Source organism: Populus alba, chromosome 10 (assembly GCF_005239225.2).
Source record: "Populus alba chromosome 10, ASM523922v2, whole genome shotgun sequence".
Classification (NCBI taxonomy): Eukaryota; Viridiplantae; Streptophyta; class Magnoliopsida; order Malpighiales; family Salicaceae; genus Populus; species Populus alba.
The window spans coordinates 21,220,944-21,246,441 of NC_133293.1; the positions used below are offsets into that span (position 1 = coordinate 21,220,944).

Here is a 25,498-nt window from a genome sequence, read left to right on the forward strand (position 1 = left end):
TGGTATTGGCCGAAATTGGTTTTTTTTTTTTTTAAATAATCTTAAAGCAAGGACAAATATCACTTGAATTTAATAGATTACGGCTCCAATAAATTTAATTTTTTTTAGTATGTTTTGGATTTTTTATGCTGGTTTTAAAAATAATTTTTTTAAATAAAAAAATATTATTTTAATGTGTTTCGATATAAAAAATATTTTAAAAAATAACCACAACCACTTATAAACAGGCCTAATAAAATTGTTTGTTGAACTGCTAAACATGTTTATTAACCTGGCATGATATATTAACAAATAAACACTGAATGAATTACTTGAGTTTAACTGATTCAACATAATTTTTAATTTTAAATTAAAATAATATTGTTAATTTTTTAGTTTAAAGTCAAAGTCAAGTTAGAAGTTTGTTATGTTAATTTTAAAACAAGTGGATCAATCAAATCTATTTTAAAATACAGTTGTTTATAACAAAAATTGAAAAAAGAAATTTAAAGCTGACCGACTATAAATCTTACCATTTAACCAGTTTAGTATTTATCCAACTCAGGAAAGAAACTCAGTTAAAACTAGGTTTTGAATTGGCCAGTCATTGCTTCGCTTCGGCTGTTAAAAATAAAGTTTTCTTTTTAAGAAAAAAAAGAGAGAAAAAGAAGACATCCTAATTCAAGTAAAAAACGAAGAAACGAAAAAAGGGGAGCCAATAAAAGAAAAAACGTGTTGAATTTAAAGAAGAGGTGAGTTGTACAAAAGTCCAAAACCCTTTGCCATCCGCACTATAAACTAGCATCGTCTCAATTCTCCCACCAAACCCCCATCCGAAACCAAAAATGCATCAAGACTTTAACTTTCAAACTCGGTGCTTGACTCAGTCACCTCATGCCACAGCAGCCGCCACTCGCTGGACTCGCGAGGAAGACAAGATTTTTGAACAGGCTTTAACTATCTTCCCTGAGAATTTGCCAGATCGGTGGCAGAGCATTGCAAACCATATCAGAAAACCAGCGTGGGAAGTGAAAGAACATTATGATATTTTGGTTCACGACGTTCTTGCAATAGATTCGGGCCGTGTTGAATTGCCAACTTATAGGGATGATGAATCTGTGAGTTGGGAATCCAGCGGCGGCGACGGCGGGATGGTCGCTGCGGGTGCGCCGCCGTCTGGACAGATTTGTTTTGGTGGCAAAGCAAAGCAAGACACGGAACGGAAGAAAGGCACACCATGGACTGAGGATGAACACAAGTGAGTTTGTGTGTAATAGATTTTGAATCTTGTTCATAATTTTTTAAAAGTTTGAATTTTTGTATATAATTGGTTTCGGAATTTACAAAGTGTGAGTTATTATCCAACATCTTCTGCAAATTTTTTTGTTTTGAAACAAATATCTATATGGGTAATCTGAGGATTGGTTGATGACGGGCTGCAAAATCTTGTGCGGTAGATGAGTCTACGAAGGGTAAATGCTGGCTGTTGAAGTGTATTTCTTTTAAGATGCAATTTTCTAAGCTCATTGTGTATAGTTGTATAGCTGTTATGGAAACCTTAGATCAAGGGTAGTAGACAGGGAGTTTTGCATAGAGTTAGCAGTAGGAAATGCCACGAGACCCCTTCTGGGATATAAAAGGGAAAAACCCCAGAGAGCTCTGTTCCGGGCAAGAGTGAATGGTGAAGGGTTGGATGAACGAATGTTGTCAGTCGATTTTTTATTTACATATAAGCTAAAAATTCAAATTATAAAGTGTTTTATGTTTAAAGGTTTAAACTATCATCTCTTGGTTTTTGAATTTTGGCAATTGACTCTCCAATGGAATTGTTCAAGCTGTTTTTGATAGGATTAAGTTGAGGATAACTTCTGCGAAAAAGATTCAGATAATAAAATGTTATATGTTTGAAGGTTTGAATTGTCATCTTCTGATTTTTGAATTTCTGGCAATTGAGACTCTAATGGAATTGTTGCAGGCTGTTCTTGGTTGGATTGAATAAATTCGGCAAGGGTGATTGGAGGAGCATCTCAAGGAATGTGGTCATTACCAGAACACCAACACAAGTAGCCAGCCATGCACAGAAGTACTTCCTCCGCCAGAATTCGGTGAAGAAAGAGAGGAAGAGATCGAGCATTCATGACATTACCTCAGTGGATAACAATACTGTTGGTCCTTCAGCTGATGATTACTGGAACTCTCCGCCTGGCCCTCCAACTAATCAAGACGGGCCACCGGGTTTGGGTTATCAAAACTTTAGATTTCAAATGTAAAAATGGTTAATTAGTGTAAACATCATTGTACTACCCGCGTCTCTCATTCAATCAAATCTGTTATTGTTTAGGTTATTGGTGTTTCGTCCTATAGTCGATTGGTGTTCATTTTAGCTGTAGACAGATGCTGTATAAACATAAAATGAGAGTTATTAAAATTTTCTATTCTTATTGTCAATCGTGCCTTTGATTGTGGAAGTGACAAGGTGCAGAGCCAGGAAGCTCGCCATATCCATGCCTCTAAAATCAGCTGGCCGGAGGGTTTCATGGACTTCAATGACTGTCCACAACTAATTAAAGGTTGCCAAAGTCCTCGGCCACTCTAGGAGTTTAACTAGAAAGTGTCGTTGCCCCGATTCCTTCCCCCGTTACAACTAGAACTACAATTGAATTTATCACATAAAGTGCCTGTACAAATGTAGATGGCAAATGATTCAACAATCCAACTCTTCACCGTCGGTCCCCGAATCAAGCATGATAACCATGGTCCGTACTCGACAATTCATCAAACGGTAACTCCACCTGTTTCTTTCTCAAAACCCATATCATCATTCCCCCTGCAAAAATCACCGGATTGATCATCACCATCGACGCACTGAAATGACCCAAGTTCACCTGGGTCCGGCTATCCAGACAGGAGGACCCGACACAGGTCCTGCACAAACCGTACGGACTAGACAACTCACGGGTTTCAGTAATAGCCTGGCAGTCCAAAACCCAGCCGGTTTGAGCATGAGCTCGAGCCCGGTAACAACCTTGAGATTTCCGTCCCGTTCTAACTGGACAGTCAGGAATCTGACAATAGGACGATGAGAGGTGTGGAATATTTGAATATCCACTGGGGTTTTCCCCACTTGGTACGTGCCCCAAAACTTATTGGGTTCGAAACGGGCAAGGATCGAACATTGTCCTTGAACAACCTCTGCTTTAGTTTCTTGTGCTGTGTTTCCAGCACGATTGCTGCTTTTGCATCTTTGAACTCTGCCGTATAAGCCAATGGAATCATCTCCTAGGCGCATGGAGTAGACACCATTGGACGGAACCGGGAGACATGTTAGTTAGAAGTGAAATTCTTATTCTCGACGATGATATTTGAGGGAAAGACGAAACTTTGCAACATGAATTGTGGTTTTTGTGGTAATTGTAGGTTTCAGGAGCCAGGGACAATAACTCTGCCGCCGCCACCTTGTTGGAACGTTGCCGTTTGCCAGAATGTCTTCCCTTGCGGACCAGGTATTACAACATGGTAAGATTGAATTTTTAAGATAGATTTGAAGTGATTTTTTATCTTTTAAAACTTAAAAAATAAAGAGATTTGTATGCATCTCTTTTATCTAAGATAAAACTTAAACTCTATCTAGGAATTATTAACAAAAACTAAAAAAGATATGCTGTTATTATTCATCACTTTACGGGGAAAAAAATTGCTTTTGTTTTTTTCCAAGTTTTTCTTTTTTTTTATCTGGAGATTGGATTCACCAAGTTTATGCTATTGTTTTGATATTCTAAGTTTATGCTATTGTTTTTTATTTTTTAATTTTTTTAAAAAATTAATGTTTTTATTTTATCTTTTAATATTTGGTTAATTGAGAATTGAGTTTTTATTTTACTGACTAACTAAATTATTTTTAAATCCACCAAGTGAACCAGGTGAAATTAAATCAATCTTTTTACAATTTAAATTTTTTATTTAAAAAAATATTTATAACATCTAGATATTATTGATTTTTTACATCTACGGACCAACAACCCAGGAAAGTATTAGGAAGGGAGCTGGGTTTGATATTGTTTGTCAAGAGAGATATTTTTGATGGGTCGTTCATGTCTGGGCTAGGCCCTCTCCTTTCGCAGTCGACTTTTTCCCGTCTTTATGTGGGTTGTGTTGGGCTAGGCCTTCTTGCTGTTACCTAGAACCAAGGGGCTGTAAATGACACAAAAAAAAAAAAAAACGGGCCAGTGGCTACGATTTGGGATGTCACGGAGCTGCAATTACCACCATTTGATGCCACTTTCGGTTTTAGGTCCGTCGTGGGAACCTCCATATGGTCCCACCCCACTAACTGGGATAAAATATATCTACCTTGATATCTCAAGAATACAAAGACAAACACAGAGGAGCACTCCTCCCTGTTTCTTTTTTATATAATTTTAAAATAAAATACATCGTCGTAACGATTTTAAAATAAATTTGTTATTTTAAAATAAAAACACAGAAAATATCGTGTCATCTGCATTTTAATTGTATAATATAGACAATATCCAAACACTACAACAGCAACAATAATTAATTTTAACCTAACCTAGGTCATAGAATTATTTAGAAAACACATTGCCATGAAGAAAACACATCACCTCGTTTTATATACCTGGAGGCAGCAGGTTGCTCTTGGTTATCAAGCGGCGGCGAAATAATTTCTGGTTGCCTGACATTAATTATTTGACCCTACCAATAATCTAACAATTATTTGTTTAACAAGACAGGAAGGAGCTTTAAAAAACGTTGTGGTCGGGAAAAGGCCCATGTCTTTTATGTGCTTTGACCGAGCGACCATCATACAATGAGGCGTCATTGTAATTGATTTGATAATCTCATGCTTCGGATGAGCTTATGTTCTCGTACGACAAGTCGCCAACAAGGAAATATTTCGCTCACGTACACCACAGGGCCATGTTGAGAGTACGAAACAATACATGATAAAAAAATATATGGAAAAGGGTGTCATTATTTTATTTATAGCCGGTTTTTTTAAATAAAAAAAAAAAACCAAGAGTAGAGAAATAAAATAAAGAATGACGTCTCTGGAGCAACTCCATTCGTTGTAGAGTATGATTTAAAAAACCAGTGATCATTATTTTCTGAAGTACAACATGACGGTTCGGGAAGTACACTGTATGTTGTACAACTCAGGACCGTTATTATTAAATAAGACATGATATGATATGATAGCTCAAGTTGAATCCGGTTGATCCACTCCTCACTAGAATTGGCTCGGTTTCATTTTGTGGGTCAACTCGTGGCTATGTTAAAAAATTAATTATCTAACTATTCAGTAGCTGCTCTAATATCAAGAGTTTGATATGAAAACGTTGTTTTGTATGGTTGTTAATATGATGATTAGAGGCTTATATAATTATTAATTTAAAATATTATAACATTATTTAAAATATATGTAAACTAGCTCGGATATTTATATTAATAAAAAAATTTAATTATCTTTTTTAAATTATATTTTTAAGAAAATATTAAAAAAAAAATTAATTGATGTAGATTAAGGAACCTTCTTCTCAACCATAACTTTCTGCGTGTTTTATACCCATTAGATCATTTAATAATTTTTATCTTCTACATGTGTTTATATGTGTTAATAATTTTTATACCCATTAGATCATAACCTTCTACATGTTTTAAAGAATCTTCTTCCCAACCATAACCATGACCTTCTAAATATTATGTTAATAATTTTTTAATATTTTTTTGATGATTTTTTATTTATTGATATTAATAATAAAAATATATCTTAGTATATTTTTTAAAAAGAAACACCGTATAACATAGAGTCACATGCACTTGGGTTAGCTTGCCAGTACAGTGTGACGTGTCCATCTGTATACTTGAGGCTCAACACATGGCAGAAGGCGTGGCACGAGCTTGCACCTGAAGAACGAGGTCAGTTTAAAATATGGTCACTCTGATCGACACTTAGTGGCGTTGCCACGTGATAATATATGCGTGTACCATGTGACCTTTGTTGGTGGTCGCTGTAGTAGCAAAATTACCTTCCTTTATCAAAGACATGACGAGGCTGGTGTCAATTTGCGTCCAAAGCAAGTCTCCATATCAATGTGACATTGCCATTATGCGTCCTTATTTGAGAAGAGAAGGTTGAGTTTTGGATGTCGTACCTATCAAAAAAATAAAAAATAAGAAAAATTTACGGTTAAGTTTTGTACATAATTAAGTTGTATTTAACTACAAGTTCAACCATAAAAACTAAAATAAATATTATTTTTAATTTTTTAAGTTTTGATAGTGTTATTTATCAGTTTCAATTGTTTGCTTTATTACAAAGAACTTTTATAAACATATAGTAAAAGCTATGGCTCATGGCTATAAAAAAAAGAAAAAAGAGAATTCATCAACTCGAAAGGTGTTTTAATGTTTCAAAGACTTGGGAACAATTTCAACTATTCATCAATTCTTTTTCTCTTGTCATGACATGCAACCATGCTAACTTCGATAAAATTCTCTTAATATAAATTATGATTCAAATCTTTTTATTTTTTGATAAATAGTCAATCTAATTAGAGACTTTATCATAGGTATTAAAAATTTTAAAGTCTTGTTTGTAGCTCATTTTTTTTTTTTATTATGACTTTCACATACCTTCCTCAACTTTTGGTGCCATAACATAACTTATGTTGTTCTATAGTTCAGAATTATATTAATAAACTTGATTAATACTGGTAGATTCCTTGGGGATTTTTTTTGACTGTAGGGGGCAAAATTGTCATCTTCTCGTGTGGCTGCAACCATGCTGTCCTCTCCTAGTTCTTGGTCGAATCCCCTGGTTGGAGCCTGACAGTGGTCATGAACTAGCCTTTGAAAGGGCTTGAACTCCATTTTCCAGCAAGAGAGGAAGGACGGGGCGGGTGCGAACGGAAGCATCGGGGGCCTAGAAAACGTGATTTTGTGGGACCCAGATCTTAGAAAACTGTGTTGATTGGTCATGAACTGATAAGATCGTGCCCAAGCTAGAGGCACAGCATAGGTGCAGGGCTATCCCATTTCCTCGCAGCCCTGACAATCGTGGCACAGTGGATCGCAGTTGATTTGGACAGAAATAGCAGAGGAGGGTCACACACACTTGATTAACAATTTGCTGCGATTAAAATCCTTCTACCTATTTCACGGTGGAAGGTGAATTTTTAAAAATATCTTTTATTTTAAAAGATAAAATAGTCGATTATATAACTCTCAGATCTGAACAATTTTCCTCTCATCACCTAACTCTGGATCCTTTAAAAAACAAACCAAGAATAACATGCATGGATTGGTTCAATTTTCATATAAAAAATCAAGATATTCTTACCATGACCCTCATGTTTTGAAACAAAACTTTCATGATTGTTTCTTTAATTTTTTTTCTGTCTCTGCATCAATATCCATATATTTAAAAAAAAAAAAAACCTTCCACTGTGATGATTCTTGCCTCCACGCCCACGTTTAGGTCCGTGCCAACAAGCAAGCCACCGATCTCCTTTTCTGCCTTAAATCCATGCTTATCTTCGAAAGATTTGCCTTTTCATTCTCCACACGTGTCATTGTGGGTTTTAAGCTAGGTGCAAAGTTAGTTGCCTTTTAGGGGCCACGTACCCTCTAGTCCTTGAACGGCCAGGGACCCAGTGGCCACCATTTGGCTCATTGACCCCGTCCTGGTTCGAATGTAACGACTCGAGATCCCTCTGCCAAGTGGGTGTTGGTTTTCCGGGTCGCTTCAAATGGCTCAGGGAGGTCACGTTTCAAAATTCAAAGGTCAAGATTGATTCGTCATGCACATTTATGGTGGTGTTCGTCCTCAGTCGCAAAGGTGAAATCATTATTTTAATAAAAAAGACATCGTTGTTTGTGTTCAATTAAAAAATAAATAAAATAATGTCTTGAGATTAAAAAAAACTTGATCAGGCCTCCCGTATTTTTAACCAAATCAACTGTGAACCGTTGTTCAAAGTCAACCCAGCCTGAAACAGGGCTTGAGTTGAGGAGCTTTCATCTCGATTTGGATGGCCGGACCGGATTTAATGGCTATGAAACTCTAAACAATAAGTGAGCTTGTTTTTAATTTAATTCATACATAATTTATTTGCCTATAATTCTATCATGAGAAAATTGAATATCGAAACATAAAAACATTTCCAGCAGCTGCATGAAATTGATGAAGAACACGTCTAGTCCTCTGACAATAATTAAATATAAAAACGAAATTACCAGAGGAAAAAGGGAAGAAATTGTATATCTCAATATAGGTAATCCAAGCACCCATGGCTTAGATCGACAAAGAAGGAGACAAGACAAACAAGTGTTTTCAACTTGGATTTTTTCAAAAAAAAAATTATCAAACCAAAAGTGTTTTTTTTTTAATATTTATTTTAATTTGTTGATATGAAAAATAAAAAAAATATATCAAAAGGAAGCTGCACCACAGTCCCCTTTCCTGAAAGGAGCACTCGGGAAGATTTATTAGAATTTGTGATTTCATCATCATCATCATCATCATCATGAAGGTGATTCGATACAAGGTGTCATTAATGGTGGTAAATAAAAGGCAAGGCTAGTGCACCTCCTTTAGACGTTTCTAGCACCTGGCCTCAGCCCCTTGTATTCTCCTCTTCCCGTTGTAGCCACCAAGTTGCTTGCACTTTGCACTTTGCAGTGCATTATTTAAACCCATCTCAGATCTACTTCGACTCTAATTTTAAACCATATGAAATAGAAGTTATTTTTATATTTTAAAAGTATTTTTAAAAAATTTTAATTTTTTTTATTTATTTTAAATTAATATGTTTTTAATATTTTCAAACTATTTTAATTAGCTGATATTAAAAATATTTTTTTTAAAAATAAAAAATCTTATTGATATTTATTTTGGTATAAAAAGTTATTTGAAAAATAATTGCAAATACACTATTACATAAGTTTTAAGTTCCTTAAATATTTTTTTAATATTTGAAAATTTAATTTTTATATTAAAATATTAAAACATTTTAAAAATACAAAAATAACAACTCCATAGAAAAAATAAAAAACAAAAAAGTGGATGTATGATATGAAATTTGATTCGATGGGTTTGTTAGGACCACAATGAATAATAATACCTTTCTTAAATCAAGCACGAGATTCAACCACCAATTTTGCTTCATTTAGCGTACTGAATAAACGGAATTAACTTTTCGAGATCGTGAGCCTCGTTTCTTGATGAGAGCTACAAGCATGGTTTTTGCCAGCCAGAGGCGTCGTTTTGGTTGTGTGATCATTCATGCGCCAGTCACCACAGCCATTGTTTCTCGTCGGCCACGTGTCTTGAGAGCGTTTGTAAACACATGTAAATCCGTTTTTTTTATAAAAAAAAATTTCAAATTATTTTATATTTTAAATGTTTCTAAATGTTGTTTTAATGATCTCAAAAATAAATTTTAAAAAATAAAAAAATATTATTCTTAATACAATTTAATATTAAAAATACTTTGAAAAGCAACTGTAATTACACTCCTGACAAATTATGTAATTATCTGTAATCATATTTCCAACAAACCACTTAATTGACAGTGTAATTGGATACTAGAAGTTATTTGTTTTTATATTCTTGATAAAGTTTAATTTTTTTTGTATATTTTATTTTTTAAAAAAAGTTAATTTAAAAATCAACTAATATATCATTATACCAAACAAATTATAAATGAAAATCAATATTTCTCGAAAGCAACTTTAAAAAATCAAGTATGCCCTATTAAATTATATTTTTAAAATGAATATATATATTTTTTTCTAACGTGTCAACTACTTGGGTCAATAAAAACTGTCAAATTAATATATTTTCAACGTATCAACATATTTTTACACATGCTAGACCATTCTTGAACATAACATTAATGCCTCTAAAGTTTAAATCGTAATTAACAAAGAGGGGGGGGTATGAACATACACACGCCACCAGCCGCGCTAAGCCACGCCAAATCCTCCTCTTATCAAAAACCAATCGAATCAGCAGCCACTTGAGATCAAACCCTCCTTTACTCATCAATGTTCATGTCTACAAATACCAAATGCAATCCAAAAACACCCACGCAACAATGCCATAGCATTAGCTATATGAATCCTTTTCTAAGAATAACCGTAGTCAAAGCAGCCAGCAGGATAGTGGACGCTATAATACAAACCTAAGAGGAGAGATTGATTGACACACACACACACACACACACACACAAAGTGGCCCTTTTATTCACCTTCCATTGTCAGTCCTCGCCCTTTATAAGTCCCACTCATCTCCTCTTCACTCACCACGCAGAAGCTTGAGAAAGAGATATAAGATTGTTAAAAAGAGGTTTTTTTTTTTGTTTTTTGTTTTTGTCAATGGAGAGCAGTCATGGTTCCTCTTTCTCTAGCTTGAATTCTTACATCCAGGCCCTGGCTCAGACCCCAGCTCGTTTTGCCAGGCGGGCTGGTTCAGTCTCAACTTCTTATGAAGAAATGAGCAGGGTCAAGGCCAGGTCTGGTTCTGAAATGCAAAGAACTCTTCGTTGGTATGACCTTGTTGGGTTTGGCATCGGTGGTATGGTTGGTGCTGGTGTTTTTGTCACCACTGGCCATGCCAGCCGTGTCTGCGCTGGCCCATCAGTTATTATCTCTTATGCCATTGCTGGTCTCTGTGCTCTCCTCTCCGCCTTTTGTTACACCGAGTTCGCCGTCGACATGCCCGTAGCCGGCGGTGCTTTCAGTTATCTCCGTGTCACTTTTGGTAAGTAACAACCACTAGTGTGCTGCCGAGGAACTGTTGCACAATTGGCAAAAAATGCTTACTGGATTTTCCTTGTTTACTTGACAGGTGAGTTTGCAGCGTTTTTAACCGGTGCCAATCTTATAATGGATTATGTCATGTCAAACGCCGCTGTTGCTAGAAGCTTCACTGCCTATCTAGGCTCCGCAATTGGCATTTCCACATCAAAATGGAGACTTGTTGTCCATGTACTCCCTGATGGCTTCAATGAAATTGATGTTTTTGCAGTTCTTGTTGTCTTAGCCATCACTCTCATCATCTGCTACAGGTACCAAAAAAAAATCGTTTCTTTATAGTATTCACAGTATTCTTAGACCAGCTTTCGCTTGCTAAATATGACCACCTTGTTCTTGGTTTACAGCACAAGAGAGAGTTCAGTTGTGAACATGGTGTTAACTGCCTTGCACATATTGTTCATTGGGTTTGTGATACTAATGGGATTCTGGAAAGGAGATTCGAAAAACTTCACAGAGCCAGCAGACCCAAAGAATCCATCTGGGTTTTTCCCATTCGGAGCTCCTGGTGTGTTCAATGGAGCAGCAATGGTGTATCTGAGTTATATTGGATATGACGCTGTTTCTACTCTAGCTGAAGAAGTCCATAACCCAGTGAAGGATATCCCTATTGGAGTTTCTGGCTCTGTTATAATTGTCACCGTTCTCTATTGCCTCATGTCCGCTTCCATGTCCATGCTCCTCCCTTATGATATGGTAATTGATTAATCAATCAATCAATTAGAATGATAATTAATTTAATATCACCGCAAATTACTTGGAAAATGACTGAAAGTTTGTTGCAATTGGGTGCGGTGGTGACCATGTAGATTGATGCAGACGCACCATTCTCAGCAGCATTTAGAGGGAAATCCGACGGCTGGAAATGGGTGTCTAACGTGATAGGGATGGGGGCCAGCTTTGGGATCCTTACGTCATTATTAGTTGCAATGCTGGGGCAAGCTAGATACATGTGTGTTATCGGACGGTCCAATGTTGTCCCTGCGTGGTTTGCCAGGGTCCACCCAAAGACATCAACACCCGTTAATGCTTCCGTATTTCTTGGTACGTGTTTTTATCATGTGGTTGCTTGTTTTTTTCTTGAAAATTATCACCTGCACGTATGAGGAAATGTTTTGTCATGGCTTTTTATTTTTTGTTTTTAATAATGAAATATTTGTGTCATTGTGTGTGCTCTGTAACGTGGATAGTCTTGGCTTTATCCTCGATGTTCTCGCGTTTGTTCTTGATAAGTTGTTGGGTTATGGGGCCTACTTGAACCGTTTCAGTTTTGCAGGTCGTGATGCATTTATGTTCTTGATCATGTTGTTGCCTCTCATTCCTTGTAAATGGAGCATTAATTACTTGCCGTTTTGCCTTCTTGTTGTGACTAAGACCAGATCGGATCTGGATCATCGAATTATCGAGTCCATTTATGAATCTCCAGACTAGTACGAATTATTTATTTTATTACAACGGCATTTTCTCTTTTCTCGTTTTAATTTTAACTGGAGTTGACATGCTTGGATTTGGTTTGCGAGTTGATATCTTGAAACCTGGTCCAAGTCAAGATCCCGATAGTGAGTTTCTGAGTCAACCAGCGAAGTTAGGCCACTGAGGCTAAGATACAACCATGGCTTTCAGAGAAATGGTATAGGAATGGCCCTTCGGATGTCATGTGTAAACGGTAACTGGGAAGGGGTTTAATCTTGACGAGAGAATTAGAATTGCTAGTTTTTTGTTTTTCCTTTGCCCCGCAGGAATTGTGTAGTCATTACCCAACAAGCAATATGCATTTGCTGCGAGGCCATGCATGAAGAATTACTGGTTCCATTAGTGTAAGTTTACGAGATAGAATATAAAATTAGTGATCGCAACATTCACTTTGTACAAGGTACAGAGATGCTGAAAATTAACATTATTTGGTTGTTTGATAGCGCAAGAAAGCTTTGGATAAATGCTATGCCCTGTAAATTATTGAGGCAGGGTACGTCCGAAAGTGTCCCTAATAGGAAACCCTTACGAGGAACTCGCGCTTTGTCTCATTGTATTTTGGACCCTCTGAGCTGGACCATCACCTTGCCAAATTGGTATGCCTTTGCTTTGTGGAAAGTGAGTGAACATTTTACTATTAGATTCTTCAAATTGGTCTTTCTTGGTCCCTTTTCTCCTGTTCACGTGACTGGTTGGGTGTTTGATGATGTATAGTTTGCATCTATTAGTTAATTACTAGTTCTAGAAGTAGGATTTGTTGTTTAGTTAAGAAATACTGAAGGGTTTCTTGAAGACAGCAAATCTTTCTACAGATGGCTGAATTTATATAAACAGACTAGGCGGGACTGGCATGCGTCTCTGAAAAGAAGGGGAGACGTGGATGAATTAGGAGGAGAGCACATGCCAGGCATATTGATATCTGGTGGAAACTGCTAGATGCGGCAACATTTCAGCAGCATTTGATTATGTATACTTCTACTAAGATGGGATATAAAAAATAAGGGTTTTCGAGCTTCAAAGATACGGTACTAAACTGTAAAGAAATCAGTACAGAAAACTATGATATTTCCAAGACATGTGCTAGGAATTTACTGAGTGACATTGACACTTGCTCACAAGGATGAGTTTATTATCCTGTTTTGATCAATTTTCAACGCATCATCTTTAATATGTGTTATGATTTCTTTTTCAGGAATCTTCACTGCTGCAATTGCTCTTTTCACTGATTTAGATGTCCTCCTCAATCTCGTATCAATCGGCACGCTATTTGTCTTCTACATGGTGGCTAATGCTGTAGTTTACAGACGTTACGTAGCCATAGGGACGACCAATCCGTGGCCTACATTAGCCTTCCTGTGCTCGTTTTCCTTGACCTCTATCCTATTCACTCTCATTTGGCACTTCATGCCACAAGGCAAGGGAAAAGCCTTTATGCTCGGTGCTTGCTCGGTGATAGCGATTGCAATAATGCAGCTCTTTCATTGCTTGGTGCCACAAGCAAGAAAGCCTGAATTTTGGGGTGTTCCATTGATGCCATGGATACCGTGTGTATCTATCTTCTTGAACATATTCTTGCTGGGGTCTCTTGGTGGTCCATCCTATGTGCGGTTCGTCTTCTTTTCAGCTCTAGCTGTGCTTGTATATGTTCTGTACAGTGTCCATGCGAGCTTCGATGCTGAAGCAGAAGGCTCTTTCGGTCAAAAGAATGGTGGGATTTTGAAGGAATCAGGAGAGAGTGATCAGGACCCTAGTTTCAAAGTGTAAAAATTTATCCTTCTCATTTACCTTTTCCTTGGTAGTGACCTCTGCTTTTTGAGTGGTTCATGGATACCAAAGGAAGGCATAGAATAGAAGGAATTTTGCAGAACTGGCTGCTGCTTGTATAGCTGGTGAAGGGAGGTAGACTTGAAATTAGGCCGTGTGATCCTTTGTACATCAGCTTCATGCGATCCATCAACTACCATTAAATTTGCTTGTTCGACTTGAACAGTTCATGAATGAGAGCAGCGTAGCTTAGAAAAGAAGTCATTTCCATTGTGTTTTTACAACAGTAATTAATCCTGGCCGATGATGGAGCTATGATGAGTTCCTTCTGGTTAATTTGGATTGATTGGACTCGATTGAAGGGTTAAAATTGTTAAACTAATTGAGATCAAACACAAAAAGGAGGCTAGAATTCTGAATAAACTGTATATTATGAATGCATAGTCTTAACCTAATTACAAATAAAGTATATATAGGTTAAAATGAAAGTACTATTCTACCCTTAATAAATAAGACAACATAAATATTATTTAACATCTCCCTTCAAACTCACGATGCGGCAGCTACAAGCATCGAGAGTTTGCCAACTAGAAAACGAAAACGAGATATGGAATGCGCCTTGGTAAAGAAATCTGCAATCTGCAATGAAGAAGGAACAAAAGGCAAAGTAATGGTTCCATGCTTGAGATGATGACGAGTAAGATGACAATCGATTTCAATGTGCTTAGTCCGCTCATGAAAAACCGAGTTGTGAGCAATCTGAATAGAACTCTGGTTGTCACAATACATAGGAGTAGGATGGGAAAAGGAAACTCCCATATCAGCAAGTAACCAACGTAACCAAATAATCTCTTTGGTAGTAGATGCCATGGCACGATATTCTGCTTCGGTGGATGATTGAGAAACAATAGATTGTTTCTTGCTCTTCCAAGAAATAAGAGAATCACCTAAAAAGATACAAAACCCGGTAACAGACTTGCGATCTGTGGGATCACTACCATGATCAGCATCAGAGTATGCACGTAACTCCAAGGAAGAGGTGGATGAAAGTAAAAGACTTTGAAAAACTGTACCCCGAAGATATCGCAAAATACGAAGAACAGCTGCCCAATGAACAGTAGTAGGAGAAGCAACAAACTGACTAACAACATGAACAACATATGCAATATCTGGACGAGTAATGGTGAGATATACCAAACTCCCAACAATAGTGCGGTATAAAGTAGGATCTATCAAAGGTAAACCATCAGAAGAAGAGTACCTTGCGTTAACCTCAATAGGAGTATCCACAGTCTTGTTATCAGTAAGTCTAGCCCGCTCAAGAATATCTGCAACATATTTCGACTGAGAAAGAAGGTAACCTCTAGGTGAGTATGCTACCTCAATACCCAGGAAATATCGAAGATAACCCAAATCCTTCATCTCAAATCGTCTAGCCAACTCTGTCTTCAAAACTGAAATACCATCAATGTCATCACCAGTAATAATCATGTCATCAACATATAAAGACAGAATGATACGACCTGCATCAGTGCACTTAATAAAAAGAGCAGAATCATGACTGCTAGAAACAAAGCCAAGTGACGAGATCACAATAGAGAATTTCTCAAACCAAGCACGGGATGCTTGTTTGAGACCATATAATGCTTTCTTAAGCTTACAAACATATCCAGAGTCATGTGAAATACCAGGAGGGGGTGCCATATAAACTTCTTCTTGAAGATCTCCATTCAAGAAGGCATTTTTAACATCAAGTTGAGAAATATGCCATTGACGAATCGAAGCTACGGCAATAAGAGTACGAATAGTAGTCATTTTTGCAACCGGAGCAAATGTCTCCTCATAGTCCATACCATACTGTTGAGAGTATCCTTTGGCAACCAACCTAGCTTTATATCGCTCAATAGACCCATCAGAATTAGTCTTGATCTTATACACCCAACGACAACCAACAACACTCTTACCAGGAGGTAGAGGAACCAGATCCCAAGTATCTGTCTTATGCAATGCAGAAAGTTCCTCATCCATAGCTTGCTGCCAAAGAGGATCAAGAATTGCCTCTTTATAGGAAGAGGGCTCAATAAGACAATGAATAGAGGCTAAAAAGGAAGTAAATGATGAAGAATAACAAGAATAAGCAAAATCTGGTAGTTTTGTGGACTTACGAATACGGATGGACTGACGTGGAGGTGGATCCACAATCTCAGATGAAGCTTGAAGGGCTGTAGATGAGAATGGAGCTTCAGGTGTGCCAGAGAGTAAAGTACCAGTACCTGCAGAGTTATGAGTACAAATTGATCGAACATGGGGAGAGCTATCATTACCAGAATCCTTAGAAAATGGATCTATACTAATAAGATCAGATTTAGTCAGGTTATGAGTAGTGGATGGAATAGAAAAGAAAGGTATATGCTCAAGGAAGACAACATGACGAGACACATAAAGTTTCTGAGTGATTGGATCAAAACAACGATAACCCTTTTTACCTTCACCATAGCCCAAAAAGACACAAATAGCGGATCGAGAGGATAGCTTACTTCGTTCTACATGAGGACGAAGAACGAAACAAGTACAACCAAAGACTCTAAATGAGGAATAATCAGGGACATACCCATATAACTTTTCAAAAGGAGATAGACCCGAACTATGAGAAGATGGAATTGTATTAATCAAGCTTACAGCAGTAAGAACAACTTCTCCCCAAAACTCACTAGGAACAAAAGCAGACAACAAGAGAGAACGAGCAGTTTCGACAATGTGCCTATGTTTTCTTTCAGCAACACCATTTTGCTCAGGAGTATCTGTACATGAAGTTTGGTGGATGGTTCCATCTAGGGCAAGCAATTGGCAAAATTTATTAGAAGTGTATTCCCCACCTAAATCACACCTAAAGCATTTGATCACAGTAGAATATTAAGTTTTGATAAGAGCTCGAAAAGCTGCATATATCTCAAAGAATTCAGAACGATGTTTCATTAAATAAACCCAACAATAACGAGTATGATCATCAATAAAAGAGACATAATATCGAGACCCTCCTTTTGTGGCAACAGGAGAAGGTCCCCATACATCAGAATGAATCAAATCAAATGGTGAAGAAGAAACAGAAATACTTCGATTAAAAGGTAAGGCAGAAAATTTTGCCAATTTACATCCACTACAATCAGAAATGTCACAAGTTTTCAAATTTCCTAAAGCTCCTGTGGATGCCAAAAATCTCAAACGAGAAGACGAAACATGACCTAGACGGGAATGCCATAAATAAAAACTAGAAGATGAAATACTCAAATGAAAGGAAGACAAATCAACTGTAGTAGTAGCAGCGGCAGCAGCAACAACTGGCACTTTTAACTCATCCAAAATATAAAGTCCATTCTCCCTACGGCCTGTCCCAATCAGCTTCTGAGACTGCAGATCCTGTATACAACAAAAGGAACCAGAAAACATGACTAAATAATCACCAGAATCACATATTTGACCAACAGACGCAAGATTCAATTTGAGTTGTGGAATAAGATAAACATTAGGGAGAGACATGTGAGGTGTGACAACAGAACCAACACCTGCTAAGGGCATTTGAGTGCCATCAGCAGTCATAACAGGAATGGAGGATAAATGGGATATAGAGGTAAAAGATGAGGAATCTGGAGACATATGATGAGAAGCACCAGAATCCAAGACCCATTCAGAATGTGACATACCTGAGGAACTATGAGGCAACTGACCTATGGAAGAAGAAGCGGACATTGCTTGTGGCTGCAAGGAGAGAAACTTCTGAAATTGCTCAGCCAAAATATTAAGATCGGTAATAGAACTCGAGGAAGCTACTGCTGCAGTATTGTGGTGTTGTGGTTTATAACCCTGAGGTGGTCTATGAGCATTAGATTGTGACTGATTTTCAGGCTTCCAAGCTTGATTCTGATGTCTCAACTTAGGACACTAAGCCTTCCAATGACCTTTCTGCTTACAGAAGCTGCACTCATCGAAGCCAACCCTTGTGTGAGACTTATTCTGATTATTAGAGAATGACCTAGAAGGTACTGCTAGTACTGAAGGATTTGAAGCAGAAAGAATTCCTTTTTCAGAATAAGACTGAAAACGTATTTCTTCAGCCAATAACTCACTGACAACAGAGTCAACAGAAGGCAGTGGAGAACGATGCAGAATTGAACCTCTAAGTCCTTCGAAATCACTGCGAAGTGCTGTTAAAAACTGTACCAATCTTTGCTGCTCTCTACGCTCAATATAGGCACCACATGCCTTTAATTCTGTCGATTCAGTAAGAGCTAATTGATCCCAAAGATCTGTCATAGCAGAATAAAACTCTTGAATACTCATATTCTTCTGATGAAGAGCTCGTATGTCATTCTCTAATTGATACTGTTTTGCAAAATTTGATTGTGTGAATAACCTTTGCAGATGATCCCAAACCTCTTTTGCTGTCTCATATTTCGTCAACTGCGTACCTATTGAATGCTCAACAGAATTGTTGATCCAAGTAATGATCTTTGCATTATTTGCTTCCCATGTATCTATCAAACCAGCATCCCCCTCCTCAATATTCTTAGGTATCACATAAGTTCCACTAACATACCCCCACATCTTCTTACCCTTAAGAAAATTTCTCATTACATAACTCCAATATGAATAGTTCTTCCCATCCAACCTCACACTTACAGACTGAAGCGAATCATCTCTTTCAGTAGCCATAATCAACAATCACAAATAACCAGAATGCAAAAGCAGCGGAAGACAAAATACTCAATTGCATAAACTAAACAAATATCTTCTCGAAATTATACGATTACTCCCAAAACACAAAACAAATTTGCAAAAATTGAACGCAGATACCAAATTGCAGAAGCTGAAGGGAAGACGAAATACCAAAATAATTGCAGAAACTGTCGAAATACCAAAATAATTGCAGAGACTGTCGAAATACCTAATTTTGCAGAAGCGGAAGACAAAATATCACTCCAAAAAAAAAAAAAAAAAATTGCGCGCTGCCCCCTGCAAACCCCCAGCCAACTCACCGTAGAGTTGGATCCGCGAAGCTGTATTTGGGATTAAGCTTCGTTCCATAAAACCAGCTCTGATACCATGTTAAACTAATTGAGATCAAACACAAAAAGGAGGCTAGAATTCTGAATAAACTGTATATTATGAATGCATAGTCTTAACCTAATTACAAATAAAGTATATATAGGTTAAACTGAAAGTACTATTCTACCCTTAATAAATAAGACAACATAAATATTATTTAACAAAAATGACACCAATTTGAATCTGTTTGTCAAAATAAGGGTCATACTGGGTGAATTTAGAGAATTAAATAAATGGGGTTTTGTTGAAATATATTCTGGGAATGATGATCTTCACATTCAAATTGGATTAAAGAAATGGGGTTTGAGAATAAATCAAGAGTGAGAAAAGTTCGATATGATGTCACTTTGAAAAGGAAAAGATGCTTTTGCATAATTTAATGATTATTGAGGCTGATTGCCTAATTAAATACAAATTGACAAACATCAGGACATTTCTTTAACAAGCTACAAGGGATAGAGTTAGAATCACAGTGTAGATGGTTGCTAGAAAAGAACAATTTCCCCCATGTCTTGTCACTCCTTTCTTAAAGCTCCATTAACCAACCTGCAATGAAAACCTGAGCTAGGGCAAATCATGTCGCTTGCAAGGTCGGTACGAGTGGAGTGGTCTTGCCTAATCATGGAGCTCGTTTCCCACTTTCCTTTGACTGTGACAATAATCGATGCAATTTAGATATAAGTTAGATTCATAGTTGAAATGCTCTTCAGAGATATCCTTCAATTAATGCTTTTTGGTTACGACTTTTTGTTATTACAACCCACCGAATCTATCTTTCCTTTACATGCTTATGTTTATGAGTTCTCTTCTACAACACTAACCAAAACCTATGAATTTATCCATGCATCATTATTAACTGTAAAATAGGAAGAAAATCATCCGGCAAGAGCAGAAGGGCATGCCTTGTGACAAAATAGACATGGAAACAAAGAATTATGGGCCTAGTTGAATCTTTTTTGTCTAGTGCAGGGGTCAGTTTGCACCTGTTTCTTCATGTTCATCCACAAAGTTTTGGACCTCACCGTGTCCATTGGGAGGGAAACAGGGACCTCCATCGGCGTCTTAGGAACCACCACACTCGGACCTTTAATAAACCATGCTTCAGAATTCTTACCCTAAAAATTAAAGTGAGAAAAATGACGTTGTCCTTCTGTTCTTAAAAAGGGTAAAATTCTATTCTGATTCTCCTCTAACCCCCTCCATATATACTTGAACTGTACTGTAACGAAACAGTTTGTCAATCTTGTATGGCCTCACTTCGATTTTTTCAGCGAAAAACCTAGTTAACTCGTTAAAATCCAATAAAAAAACTTGAAATTTTTAATTTTTTTTTTGTTTTATTGAAACTACATAATTTTTTAAAAAATATATATTAATCCATGTTAATTTATGTTAATCCTCCCAATATGTGATTCACGTTTTGTACAAAGTCAAATCGTGAATCAAGTTTAATAACTTCCAAGTGGATGGTTTGACTAATTACAAAATCTGATTGTCTCTTCAGATTCTTTTGTGGTCAATATCGGATAAGATTTATGCTCCATGAGCATCTTGAAAAACTAGGGCAGAGGATGCCTCCAAGGAGAAGTGGGTAGCAAATGGTGGTTTCCACTAAATGGATTCTATGCAGATAAAAGGTGAAAAGGGAAATGAGAAGACCAATCCAAAAATAATTCAAGTCATGTTGTAGTGCTCGTATTCTTTAACTTTATGCACAGATTCAGCCTCTCTTTTTTTCAGGAAATAAAACAGATCCTTGAAAAAAAAAAACTATATTGTAAAAGATAAAATATATCGCTCAAGGTCATGCCATGTCCATAGATCCTGCCATAAAGATAAAGAAGGATGCATTGCTTATATTATCCCCACAAACCTTTTACCTATAAGAGAAGATGAATATGCCCACCCATCACACCATTTTCAGCTGACTACCCCAACAAAAAAAATTCACAATCGAGTCCTCCATCTAATTGGACGTTACTCGACCATCCAGAATCCATGTAAGATTTGGGACGTAAATGATTGGATGGGATCATGGTAGGGGTGTTAAAGGGATTATGTCTAATCACACGGGGGGTTTAATTTGGAAAAATCATTTCTCGGGGGACTCAATCATGATGTTTGCCCTCTCCCATTTCAACAAATTATCCTATCCTCTACTTCCAACTTTAAGGTTTCTATCATTTATTTAATTTTTTTTATTTATAAAAAAACTGGTTTAATATTTTCATTTGGGTTGGTAGAACAGGTGGATCCTATTTGATTTTAAGCCAGAATTTTGTGAGTATTTGGAAACGTAATTATACCCGTATTTTTAAAAAATTATTTTTTTTATATGTTTTGGATTTTTTTTTATACATTTCAGTATGAAAAATACTTTAAAAAACAATTATAATCATATTTCCAAACATGTCATTTATCTAGAGTTTTGTTTGACTATGCGGTACAAATTATTTTTTGCATTTAAAAACATTATTTTCTTATGTTTTAAATGAAATTTATATTGAAGATACATCATGTGATCAAGTGGTTTTAAATGTATATCTGGGATCGAGGTATAATAAAATGTAATTGAGTTTTTTTCAGATATAATTTTTTTAAATAGTGTTTGAAAGTGTAATAGCGATTGCTTTTTAAAATATTTTTTTATTTAAAAATAAAATTAAAAAAAATTAAAATTTAAAACATAATTTAGAAAAACATCTCAAAACACGAACACACCTTTCAACAAGCTAAATTTACGTACTATTTATTGTTTTTAAAAAAACAAATTCCAAAAAGAGAAAAAACCTAGCAAAACCTCACCACGCTTCTCCCAAAAGCATTGCGGTGTTGTCACTGTCCCAGCCACACAAAAATCACGAGATACCTGCCACCGCAAATCGGTAGTACGCTCTGACAGGCAATATAGGTAGGTATGAAAAGCACAGCCCAGTAAAGCAAGGCATAGGAAAGAGATGAGGAGGCGAGGATAAATGATGGGGCCGGCCGGCCGGCCGGCTGGAATATCTCTTATTTGGCCCATTGCTAGTGGCTTTCAGTTTAGATTACGGTGATGATTCTGTGAAAAGACATCCCCTTCCAGAAGATAATGCTGCTTAACTGGTGTGGATTTTCTTAGTGGGGAGTTGAAAACCTAAAGCTGATGAGAGTCTTGCTCATGTAATTTTCAGTGCAAGAACACGAGGGTCCACAAGATTTGTGCCTTTGGGGATCTGCAGATTTTTACCCTTCTTTTGTACCTCTCCTACTTGATTTTACATGCCAGGAGGATGACAATCTGGGTCTGTCCTCACTCATGTCACAGTCTCCATCATCTTCATCATCATCATCATCATGGGGAGCTTTTTGAACCAGCTAACATCAACTTGCTACCTACAATGACATGCAATTCCATGTCAACGAGATTCTTTTCACACATTATTTCATCTACTTTCCTTTAGAAAGAAATTCTTCATTTCACGTTTTGAAATTATGTTTTTGAAAAAACTTAATTTTTTTTATTTTTTTAATTTTTATATATATTTTTAAATAATTTTAATAAATTGATGTTGACAATATTTTAAAAAATAAAAAAATTATTTTAATATATTAAAAAAAAATAACCTTAATTACATTTTTAAATGCCCTTAAATTTAATTAAGGCCTCGTTTGTTTGCTGGAAAGTAGTTTTTTTTTGAAAAATAAATTTTAAAAAAGTGAATTATTTTTTAATGTGTTGATAGTATAATGAAAAATAAATAGGAAAACACTTTTCAGTATTTCGTTGTGTCATGCAAAATAAGTTTTTTTTTTAAGTTTATTAAAATAATAAAGAACAAATCTTATAAATTAAAAAGTTAAATAGAAATGAAATTGAAAAAATAATAATTTCATAAATTATCTCAAATAAAATAAATAATAAAAAAATAATAGAGATCAAATCTAAAAAATTAAAAGATAAAGAAATTAAAATAATAATAATTAACATTTCATAAATTATTTCAAATAAAATAAGTAACAATAAAAAGAATGAGAATCAAATTTAATAGATACAAAATTTCAATAAAAAAATTATAAAGAAAAAGTAAATAACAATTATAAAAATAAAAATAAAAATTTATATAAAATTTAAATTTTAAAGGACGAAATTGAAAAGAAAATATTCAAAATAAAAAATATATATATAACAATTAAAAGTTTGAAGATCTAATTTGATATAATCAATAAATAATATGATATTTCTAAAATTTTTATAATTTTTAGATAATAATTTTTATTTAAAATAAAAAAAACATTATTTTTCTAGAAATCAATCTAAATTTAGCTCATTAACTAGGTTAATCTCCGGACTACGATGATGGACATCACGAGACTCGCTGGATTTAATTGAAGCACATTTTAAAAGGCCTTAAGGCCTGTTCAAGCACTATTTGCCTTTCCTTGCCAAGACTAGAGAAAACAAGTCTATCCCCAAGAAAGAAATGAACAAGCATCCTTTGCTAGGACATGAATACATTTAGGATCATTTGCAACAAGAAGAGATTCAGTGAAAATTTTATTGTTTACTGTAAACACTTCTGTTCCTTAGGTAACGCTACCAAAAAACCTGAAATTATAACTCAACAAGATTTTTTCTTTGACGCCACCAAAGTATTAAAGTTGCATTCTTTACTACAATCCTGTGCAAAAAATCGAGAACCCATTACAGGGAAGGCCTGCCATGGACAAGTTATTCGATTGGGGTTAGAAACAGATACCTTAACATCCAATATGTTAATGAATATGTACTCGAAATGTGGTCTAATTCGTCGTGCTTGTAAGGTGTTTGATGAAATACCTGAGAGAAGTATGGTTTCATGGAATATAATGATCGGCACTTGTGTACAGAATGGAGAGGAGGAAAAGGCTATCGACATTTTCTTGGAAATGCAAAGAGAAGGAAGCCCATGCAGTGAATTCACGGTTTCTAGTGTTGTTTGTGCTTGTGCTGCTAAAGGTGATGTCTTTTTCTGTAGGCAATTACATGCTTTTGCTATCAAGGCTGTAGTGGATGCTGATGTTTTTGTGGGTACTGCATTGATTGATGTTTATGCAAAATGTGGGTCGATTGAAGAAGCAAGTTGTGTTTTTGAAGGGATGACTGAGAGGAATGATGTTACGTGGAGCTCAATAGTGGCAGGGTTTGTGCAAAATGAGCTTTATGAAGAGGGCTTGGTGTTGTTTGCTAGAGGGAAGGAAATGGGGCTTGAAAATAATCAGTTTATGATATCATCCGTTATTAGGGCTTGTGCAGGGTTGGCAGCTTTGATTGAAGGGAGGCAGGTGCATGCTATTGTTTGTAGAACTGGTTTTGGTCCAAATAATTTTGTTGTTTCCGCTCTTGTAGACATGTATGCCAAATGTGGTAGCATAGAAGAGGCTTATGTTGTGTTTTGTAATATAGAGAGAAAGAATGTTGTCTCGTGGAATGCTATAATTTCCGGGTTTGCCAAACATGCTTGCTCTTCTGAAGTGATGAATTTATTCGAGGAAATGAAGCAGACGGGTATGCAACCGGATGAAGTGACTTATGTTGCAGTATTATCCGCTTGTGTTCATGTAGGTTTGGTGGACAAGGGACGAAGCTATTTCGACCTTATGACAAGAGAGCACAACGTGTCACCAAATGTCCTTCACTATTCATGCATGGTTGATATCCTTGGCAGGGGAGGACTGGTTCATGAAGCTCACGAGTTGATGACGAAAATGCCATTTGCTGCTGCTGCTTCAATGTGGGGATCACTTTTGGCCTCTTGCAGGATTCACGGGAATCTTGAATTAGCTGAGATTGCAGCTAAGAACTTGTTCGAGATGGAACCTGACCGTGGAGGAAACTATGTTCTACTGGCAAACACATACGCTGCTAGTAAAAAGTGGGAGGAAGCTGCAAACGCAAGGAAGTCCCTCAAAGGGAGTGAGATCTTGAAGGAGAGGGGCAAGAGTTGGATCGAAATTAAGGACAAAGTTCACACTTTCATGGCTGGCGAGAGAACCCATCCTAGAATAACTGATATATATTTAGAGTTGAATAACTTGCTAGAAGAGATGACTAAACTAGTTAATGAAGCTGAGACTGACTTTGACCTTCATGATCTGTAAGATAGCTGAAAGCAAGAACTTCTGAGCCACCACGTCCAGAAGCTAGCTCTTGCATTCGGGATTGCCATTCTTTTATGAGGCTTGTTTCTATAATTACTAAATTATATTTTAGTAGCATGCGAATAAAAACCAATCTTTTAATTTTTTAAAATGTTATGTTAATGCACCAAAAATATAATAAATTTGTCCACCAGATTGCTAGATTGCGTCTGGGGACAGAAAA

General features: G+C 36.2%; 3 protein-coding genes across 5 annotated transcripts; all 3 read left to right on the plus strand.

The window, feature by feature from the left end:
- Window positions 1–760: 760 nt before the first annotated feature.
- On the plus strand, window positions 761–2,427 carry LOC118060097 (transcription factor SRM1). Its single transcript, XM_035073232.2, has 2 exons — window positions 761–1,237; window positions 1,955–2,427. The coding sequence occupies exons 1-2, from the start codon at window positions 825–827 to the stop codon at window positions 2,247–2,249; spliced, it is 708 nt and encodes a 235-aa protein (XP_034929123.1). The 5' UTR covers window positions 761–824; the 3' UTR covers window positions 2,250–2,427.
- A 7,651-nt stretch (window positions 2,428–10,078) lies between these two features.
- Window positions 10,079–14,267, plus strand: LOC118060098 (cationic amino acid transporter 6, chloroplastic). 3 transcript variants are annotated; one of them, XR_012170884.1, is made up of 6 exons: window positions 10,079–10,762; window positions 10,850–11,069; window positions 11,163–11,511; window positions 11,625–11,859; window positions 13,086–13,313; window positions 13,481–13,595. XR_012170884.1 is itself a non-coding variant. In XM_035073233.2 (5 exons), the coding sequence occupies exons 1-5, from the start codon at window positions 10,378–10,380 to the stop codon at window positions 14,050–14,052; spliced, it is 1,761 nt and encodes a 586-aa protein (XP_034929124.1). In that variant the 5' UTR covers window positions 10,087–10,377; the 3' UTR covers window positions 14,053–14,267. The 3 variants fall into 3 exon arrangements, 1 of the variants encoding a protein (XP_034929124.1); XR_004689384.2 differs by having other exon boundaries at window positions 10,080–10,762; window positions 13,101–13,313; XM_035073233.2 differs by lacking the exon at window positions 13,086–13,313 and having other exon boundaries at window positions 10,087–10,762; window positions 13,481–14,267.
- A 9,271-nt stretch (window positions 14,268–23,538) lies between these two features.
- Window positions 23,539–25,484, plus strand: LOC118060099 (pentatricopeptide repeat-containing protein At5g04780, mitochondrial). Its single transcript, XM_035073234.2, has one exon. It carries the CDS (start codon window positions 23,644–23,646, stop codon window positions 25,273–25,275), a length of 1,632 nt encoding a protein of 543 aa, XP_034929125.1. The 5' UTR covers window positions 23,539–23,643; the 3' UTR covers window positions 25,276–25,484.
- Window positions 25,485–25,498: the final 14 nt, after the last annotated feature.